The sequence below is a fragment of the Arachis duranensis genome, unplaced genomic scaffold (assembly GCF_000817695.3).
Source record: "Arachis duranensis cultivar V14167 unplaced genomic scaffold, aradu.V14167.gnm2.J7QH unplaced_Scaffold_165934, whole genome shotgun sequence".
Lineage (NCBI taxonomy): Eukaryota > Viridiplantae > Streptophyta > Magnoliopsida > Fabales > Fabaceae > Arachis > Arachis duranensis.
In genome coordinates, this window is record NW_026264258.1 from 3,156,943 (window position 1) to 3,166,674 (window position 9,732).

Here is a 9,732-nt window from a genome sequence, read left to right on the forward strand (position 1 = left end):
CTTTATATTTTTAAAAGATAAAATTTAAATTTAACGTGTTCATATGTTTGACCGATAAACTATTATCTTCTATTATCATTAATTACAATTTGACTTTTATTTGAAGCACCTAATTAATACTCTCTTATAAGGATGGTAACGAACATGGTTGAAAGTAGGTATTCCTCTCCCGGCTCCATCTCTATTTATAAAAAATGTCTTTTGTTTTTGTTTTAATACAAAGATTTTTATGAAAATATATTTTTAGTATTTTTATTAGAATAGGTGTCTTAAATTTTTTATATCAAATATTTTTAAGTTACTATCTTAATATACATTTTTTTAAAAGAGTTTTTTTTATATATAATGATAAAAATCGGTTTGCTTCAAAATTTTGTAATAATTACATAAAAACTTTATTAGATAATAATTAAAAAATTAAATATTAAAATTGGGTTAACTTAAAGAGTGCTACCAATGAGTTATAACTTAAATGACATAATCTTTATATACTCACTTAAGAGATTACGAATTCGAGTTTCTCTATCTTCGATAAGAAAAAAAAAAGATTGCTAACCCAATACACTCAAAAGCTCAAAAATAAAATAATTTTTTTAATTATTTTTAAACTTCCCAATACACTCAATGCATAAAATAATTAAAAATTTTTAAAAATTTAATTTATTTTTTATTTTTTATTCAAACTTTTTATATTTAAGTTTGGTTTGATAAAATTTTTATTTTTTTAAATATTTTATGAAAATTAGTTTTTAACATATAATTTTTTAAAAGTTATAACATTTATATTTAGTAAATTAAATTAAAAATAATTTTTAATAAACATAACTAACAACAATTTTATTTTGGTAAAAAAAATTTAAAATTTAAAATACTATAATAAATATAAATATAAGTTAAATTTTTAATTTTTTAAAATTATAAATATAAATACATAATCTTTTTAATTTATTAAACACAAAATAAAAAATTTATACTTTTCAAAAATATAAACACTACTTTTTTTTTAAAAAAATTTACCAAACAAATTCTTAGTATCACTAATTAAAGATAAGAATGCTTTTAAGGCAATTATTAGCAAGATTTTTTTTTCCAATATACAAGGTGGACTAATCTAAAATTAATATAATAATTTAATCATATTTATCGTAAACATAAAATAGACAAATTCAATGAACCACGTAATATGTTATCATTATAGAATTTTAATATTAATGACAAATAATTCTTTCAAACATATAGTCAAAGGTGAATTTATTTTCACTTTCATTCATATATTATTTATGGTCAAATTTTAATTATACTAGAAAAAAAAATGCGATGTATACAAAAAAAATTAATTATGACTTATTTATATATAAATATATGTATTATTTAATTTATTGTTAATATATAGTTTATATTTTAGTATATATTTTATAGGAGTAATTAATTTAATGGGTATTTTTTTTGTATATATCTAATAAAAAATTAGTAACAAAATAAACACAAATAAACATTAATTAATTTTTTTTAAAAATAAACACCAAAATGTTTTCTTACAACTATAATAAGAAACATATTTGAATAACTCTTGTTTTTTTTCCCCATCTATAAGCACATTTTTGTCATATATAAACATATTCTTTAATATTGTATATTCTAAATCAAACAAATCATTTACAAAAAACAAAATAGATATTCTTAATGTTATAAAAAGAGATTAAAATAATATTTTAAGTACACTACTATTCTCAAAATTATATTATTAAAAATATATATGATCCAAACTTTATAATAATAAACAAGCAGCACAACAACTCAAAAAGATGCCTTTGGAATTCTAAGGATGCATGCCAACAATGCTAGACCAAGTCTCATTCAATTCATAACTGAATCTTTGGTAGTTTAGTTTGTTTGACTAATGAATTCTAAGGATAGATGTCCATGGAAGTGTGTCAGCTTCTCCCCTTATGTGAAAATTCTTTACCATTTACAATACATGCAAATAGAAATAATATTGAATACACTTTATTTGATTTCAATATTTTGTTTTAGACCAAGTCCAAAGCCTAGTATTTTGGTGGCTTAGGTTCTATGCTATGCTAAGCTCCCACATATTATATCTCACATTTTTACAAATTACAATTATAATCATTCTATAATCTAATAATCTCTATCATATTAGTACAACAAATTTATCAATATTAAATAGAGAAAATCTATGAATTAGTAAGCGAGCTTAAATACTACTAGATCTCCTAGCTAATTTAAATTTTTATTTGGATATATTATTAGAGAAATTTAGATAACAATGTAATAATACCGGATTTTATCAAAATTAAATATTAATTTTTAAATTATATATATCATTAGTATATAAAATTTTTATATTAATTTATTTTAATGTGAAAGTGGATGGATCTAACTCACTACTCCAAAAGCTAGTTAAAGAATGACGAATATTTTCAAATCTTCGTTGATAAACATTCTAAAAGTTTAATTATTGAGAAAGGTAACACTTGTAATATAAGTGTTAGGAAGAAGAGACTAAACTAAAGAAAGTGTTTTGTGTATATTCAATTTGATGAAAAGTATAATATACAACGAGTATTTATAGATGTTAAATGAATCAAAGTAATAAAGACATAGAATCATACAATTAATATACAGATATGCTATATAAATATAAACGATACTAATTGATCTAAATTAATTCTAATGATTATCTAACATCCCCCCTCAAACTCAAGTGGGAGTTAAGAATACCAGTTTGAGTTTGGATAACAAAGTCCAAAAACGAGTTGGGTGATGAGCTTTCGTAAAGATATCAACAGTCTGATCCAGTGTTCCAATAGCAATGAGACGAACATCATCAATAAGGATACGTTGCTGAACAAAGTGACAATCAATTTCAATGTGTTTGGTGCGTTCATGAAACACATCATTATGTGCAACCTGAATAGCACTGCGGTTAACACAAAAAACATCAGTAGGAGACGACTGAGAAGCACCAATATCTTCGAGAAGCCAACGAACCGAGATAACCTCAGCAGTGGTGTCAGCGAGGGTACGGTATTCAGCTTCTGTGCTTGAGCGAGCAGTGAACGTTTGCTTCTTAGCACCCCAAGAAATGAGAGCGTCGCTAAGAAACAAACAATAACCAGTAGTAGAACGACAATCAGTAGGATCACCAGTCTAATCAGCATCGGAGTAAGCTTGAAGAGACAAAGAGGAATGGGCAGAAAAATAAAGGCCATGAAATAGAGTGTTTTTGATGTAGTGAAGAATGTGAAGAACTGCCGCATAGTGAGTAGTACAAGGAGCTGATAAGAACTAGTTAAGTACATGAACTGGATAGGCGATGTCTGATCGGGTGACAGTCAAATAGACGAGACCTCCAACTAACTGTCGATAGAGAGTCGGATTATCCAAAACAGTGTCATCCATAGTGGTAAATCGAACATTAGGCTCAAGAGGAGTAGACTTAGTGCGACTATCTGTAATCCCAGCGCGAGTAAAAAGATCTGAAGCATACTTAGCTTGAGAGAGATAGATGCCATCATCAGTGGAGATGACCTCGAGACCAAGAAAATAGCTGAGAGAACCAAGATCTTTCATCTCAAAGGTACGATGAAGTGAGGCATTGAGATCAGAGATACCATCAACATCATCTCCAGTAATGATCATGTCATCAACATACAAAAGTAAAAGAACAACTCCACGTTCGCTTTTACGAATGAAGAGGGCATTCTCATGAGGGCTAGAAGTAAAACCAAGACTGCATATGGCAGTGCTGAACTTGTCAAACCATTCACGAGGAGCTTGCTTAAGTTCATAAAGTGCCTTGCGAAAGAGACAAACCTTACTAGAAGGACAAGGACATCCCAGAGGGGGTTTCATATAAACTTTCTTTTTCAAATTCCCATTAAGAAATGCATTCTTCACATCCATCTGACTGAGAGACCATTTTTTAACCACGGCAATGGCAAGAAGAGCTCTAACAGACGTAAGACGAGTGACAGGAGCAAAAGTCTCTTCATAACCAATACCATACTCTTGCTTACAACCTTGAGCAACCAAGCGGGCCTTATAACGGTCAACAGAGCCATTAGAGCGAGTCTTGATCTTGTATATCCATCTACTGCCCATAACTTCCTGATCAGAAGGAGGATCAACCAAATGCCAAGTGTGTGCTTTTTCAAGTGCCTGTATTTCTTCCTGCATTGTTTGTTGCCAATTTGGATTTGTGGAGGCTTCTCTGAATGACTTAGGTTCATGTTGATGAAGGATAGTAAAAAAACAATGATAATCAAGAAGATGAAGAGGTGGATTTCTTACCCTAGAAGAACGAGCAGGAAGAGGAGACATGGCGGTAGGTGCAGGATCATCGTCCGGTCTGGAATCATCGGGAGATGGAGAAGGCAGAAGAACAGGAGGCTGTGGAAGGTCACTCAAGATAGAATCTGTAGAATCATCATTAGGAAAGAGATCAACATTGGGGTTAGTAAACAAAGATGACTGAGTAGCAGGAATTGACTCAAAGGATGAGAACCGAAAAAACATGTGAAACTCCCAGAAGACAACATAACGAGATATATGAATATGATTAGAGAGAGGATCCCAACAATGATAACCTTGTGTTCAATGTCATAACCAAGGAAACAACACATACGAGTCCGAGATTCAAGTTTACTATGTTTATGAGGCTGAAGAAGAACAAAACATACACAACTGAAAACTCGAAGAGAGCTATAATCTGGGGGGTATGATAAAGACGCTCAAAGGGAGTAACATTACCAAGAACAGAAGAAGGGAGCCTATTGATAGCATGAACAGCAGTAAGAACAGCTTCACCCTAAGTACGCTCAGGACATGAAGAAGAAAGAAGCATTGAACGGACGAAGTCAAGAATGTGACGGTGTTTGCGTTCAGCTCTACCATTTTGTTGAGACATACCAGGATAAGAAAACTCAGACAAAGTACTATGTTCTGCAAGAAAGGTTAAGAGTTTGGAATCATGGTATTCCATAGCATTATCGCATCAGAAAACCTTAATGACCTTGGAAAACTGAGTTTTAATCATAGTAGCAAAGTTGATATAGATCTGAGGTAACTCATGGCGATTAGTCATCAAATAAACCCAAGAAAAACGGGAATAATCATCAATGAAAATGACAAAGTATTGAGCTCCGCCCGTAGAGGCAGTGGGAGAGGGGCCCCAAACGTCATAGTGAATGATATCAAAAGGAGAGCAAGCAAGAGATTAATTATTGTGAAAAGATAAAGCAGGTTGTTTGGCAGTTTGACAAGAAATGCTATCAAAAGATTCATTTGGAATCTGACCTAAAACACCCTGAGACACAAGAGGACGCAGTTTTTCTAAGGAGGTGTGGGCAAGACGTTGATGCCATAAGTGAAGGGTAGAGGGAGAAGAAGCAGCACAGAGATTTGGTACAGGAGGAATATGAAGATTCTCGAGTTCAAACAACCTTCCGACCTTACGTCCAGTCCCGATGATTTGTCCCGTCCGAGAATCCTGTACACGACAACCAAAAATGGAAAAAGTGACTTCAAAACCCAAATCAACAAGTTGACCAACAGAAATAAGATTAAAGTTTAATTTGGATAATAAGTATCAGGAAGATTAAGAGTTGACTGGGATATAGAACCCTTCAAAACCAATAGCTGAGGTGGTCAAAGCCATCTTCACTCAATGAAACAAAATGTTGTGGTGTAGATCAAGAGCAATAGAGAAAGCAAAGCAAGACAGAGAAAGATAAAACAAGGAGAAGAAGGAAAAGGAGAAGGAGAATAAAAAAAAGACAGTAGAAAATGTTGCAGTTTGTAAAGTCTAAAGGGGGGCTATGTCACACAACCAAACGAATCTCAGGTTGGTTTGCGGATGCAGTTGGAGTAAGCAGCAGTTCTTAACTTCTTGATTCCACCGTGTGGGCGAACGTCTTCAATGATGTAGTTGAGAGGAGCTTTGTATAAGATTTTACTGCTATTAGACTTCTTTTTACCACCTTTAGACTCCATCAGCTCATTCACACTCTTTGCGATTAAAGAAATTGGAGAAACGTTAATGAATGCGAAGGAATTGAAGCTAGAAATTCGATTATTATAATTATTATTGTAATTATGACGATGAAATTGAAGAGAAAATTGGAGGTGGGCAGCAAGGTTCCGGCAGCGCGTGAGGGCGCGTCCGGGAGCATATAGCGGCGATCTCGACGGTGTTGAAAAGCTAACGGAGAGAAGAACACGATGATGGCGGAGGTGACGAACTAAAGCGTTGAAAACAGATCGAAAAACGAGAATAAAGAGGCACTGTCGGAAGAGAAAAAAACAAGGAGGCTATGAACAAAACTTCATTGAAAAAAAAATCTTTAGGCTCTTGATACCATGTTAAAAACAATAGACTAAACTAAAGAAAGTATTTTGTGTATATTCAGTCTGATGAAAAGTACAATATACAAGGGGTATTTATAGGTGCTAAATGAATCAAAGTAATAAAGACATAAAAGTTTACAATTAATATATAAATATGTTATATAAATATAAACGATACTAATTTATCTAAATTGATTCTAATGATTCTCTAACAATAAGTTAGAAAATTTAAAAAAAATATTTTGTTGTATGAAATATATGGAAACTAGTAAATAGAATTATGTTTAAAAAGAATATAAATTCACATGAATTTTCTATTGTGTTTGAAGGAAATAAATTAAACTCAAATGAATTATTGAAGTTATATACATCTTAAATTTAGTATAGGCAAAAGTATGGAAAAAATATTTTTTCTTTCTTATAAAATATGTTAGTATCTGATAACTAGTTATAACTCAAATGACATAATTTTTTATTTTTATTTAGATATCTCGAATTTAAGTCTCACTCCTAATTAAAAAAAAAAAACGTTGATATCTAACTTCGAGTTATATATGTAGAACTTGTCTAAAGATTATCAATAACACAAAAAGATTAGATGACAAGGTATTAAAATCTTGTAGTGTTTTATTGGACTGCATCAAATTTCTTTTGATCACAATATGAAAAAGCTAAAAACTATGGTAGTATTGCTATCTCAGGTTAATAAAAGAGGTGAACATGACTACATGTTTTTGTATTATTCATACACGTAATTTTTAGTTGAGTTTGTTTATACATATGAAATATTGAGATAAAGATACAAAATTATATTTTTATGTTTAATAAATAAGATACAAATATTGTATTACTGAATTAATATATTTTGTTTAAAGAATGCAAAATATTAACAAATTAAAAGACACCACTTATCTTTTTATTTTTTATTATTTTATTAATATTTTATAATTATATTTGTTTAATATATTTTTTAAAAAATTTATATCAAAAAATTAAAATTTTATTTAATTTATTTTTTTATTTTATTTATTATCAAATAAAATATAAAAATATTAATTTTTATCTTTCTTATTTTTAATATTCTTTTTTATCTTATTAGCTTTTGATTATTCAGGTACAAACCACCACATCGTCCTTCTTCTCCTGTTTTAAGGAGGCTTCCTTGCATATGCAAAATAATTAAAGGAAATATTTGACCTCATTAAAAGCATATGTCTGTACTCTATTAATTGTTTGACCACCATTAAAAACATATGTATGTACTCTTTTATTTAATTAATTGTTATAGAAGAATGAATGGGAGTTTTTATTTTCTTTCTATTTTTTTTTTTAATTGAAGATTTTGGTGGCTTCCAGAACCTTTGAAGTTTAATTTAGACTAATATAATATCTAAAAAGCGATAATGATATCATCAAGTTAAAAGATTAGCGGCGGCGAATCTATTAAGTATATATGTTATATTGGTTATATGAATGATTAGATGAAAAATTAATAACATACCGTTGGGTCTTATATTGAATATGGGAGTTTAAACTTTAAAGCGTCTTTTGAATAAAATATTTTTTAAATTTGATTTAAAATAAGTTGAATTAAAATTAAATGATTGTATTTAGAATAATTATGTGAATAAATAATTAATTTAATTTAAAAATTAATATAATAATTTAATTTTATATTTTTATCATTTATTTACTATATAATTTTTTATAACTACCAATAATTGACAGAATGTCCACCGATGATAATTTAATTTAGAGATTATTAACACATTCGACAAATGATCTCTAGTCTCTACCATGCATATTTATATTAATGTATATCTAAAGGATATGATTAAAGTAATATTTTGTATTTTTGATCTATGTCAAATTATTTTAATTTTAATAAAATTTTACTAAAAAATAAGGAATTTCAGTTTATTTATAATGTAAATTCATGAATTTACAAATCAATTCAATTCTTATTTTTTATTCATTTCAAAATTTTAAAATTAAATCAATTTGAATTCTATTGTATTATTTCAAACATACCATTAAGGATTTTCCTTTTCTAATTTTTGTGACTTGATGAGTTGGTCACCAAAATCACTCTATGGAGTAAAGTTTTTAAAATAAATTTTCTTCATCTACAAAATTTGAACTTAAACTACTTTATTTCTTTATTCATTCATTTATTTATTTATTTTTTTATAAAAAAAAACTAAGACTTGTTACTAATGATTAGAAAACTAAACCAATAATTACAATTACAATACATTTGTAGTAACTATGTATAGAAGATTAAAAGAATGAAGAGATCATTTTAATAACAAATGTTTGAAACATGCATTACTATGGAGAGCAAAAAAAGCACTTTACCATAATTTGATATGCGCTTTAAACTCCAATTTGTAATGAATATCCCATCCCCACTTCCCCCACTCATTACATCTCCCAACCCTTCCCAACAAATGAAATAATAAAGATTTAAACAATGCATGAAAAGAATCATTAATAACAAATACATCTACACCTTCCTAGGTCAACGGTCGATCAGATAACAACATATATTTTAGATAACTATCTGATCGACCTTAAACTTAGAGAAGAAGTACAATAAAAAATAACACACATTGTTATTTTGATAAAGATAGTTCGGATCTTAATATATTCTAATTCGCTTCTCTTGTTGTTGATCGTTTAAATCCTCAAAGTTCCAATCTCTTCTCACTCCGCTGCTCCTCACCAACCTCGGCCCAGCATCGCTCGCGCTATTGGCGCGACGATGTTCTGCTTTGATCTTCGCCATGGCGCCGCCGAGTTTTTGTGGTGGAGCTATGTTCCCTGACCAGGTTCTTTCAACCTGTCTAGATGGTTTTCTAAAAGAAGCATTGTTTTCAGGAAGATAATAATCATCTCTCTCAGAATTAACCCTTTGAAGAATTTGACCACATGTTAGGCAACTAAGACTCATGATTATTAAATCCTTCAAAAGAGTTTGATTGGGTTGGGGAAGGGTTGGGAACTTGGAGGGTAGAGAATGAGGGTTTATATAAAAATCTAAATAAAAGGAAACTAAAGAAATTTGGTGAAGACATTATGGGAAGGTTTATGAAACTAACTAACTAGAACAACCTGTATTACTATATTTTAGATCATGAATTTCTCAATCGTGAAAACAGCTTAACCATTGGTTCCCAATTTGGGTTAATATATATAGCTGTTTTTTTTAATTTATTATTATTATTATTATTATTGACCAATGATCATGGATTCTGGTTTCTTCTAATTCTAATTGGGTGTCATCATTTTTTTATTCTTATAATTGGAAAAAGAAAATTGTACGTGGTAATTAAGTAGCATGGTCTTTTGATCCCTTTG

At 29.5% G+C, this 9,732-nt stretch overlaps 1 protein-coding gene across 1 annotated transcript; it reads right to left on the reverse strand.

The window, feature by feature from the left end:
* Nucleotides 1-9,013: 9,013 nt before the first annotated feature.
* Nucleotides 9,014-9,325, reverse strand: LOC107478425 (uncharacterized). The gene has a single exon (XM_016098565.3). The coding sequence runs from the start codon at nucleotides 9,323-9,325 to the stop codon at nucleotides 9,014-9,016; it is 312 nt and encodes a 103-aa protein (XP_015954051.1).
* Nucleotides 9,326-9,732: the final 407 nt, after the last annotated feature.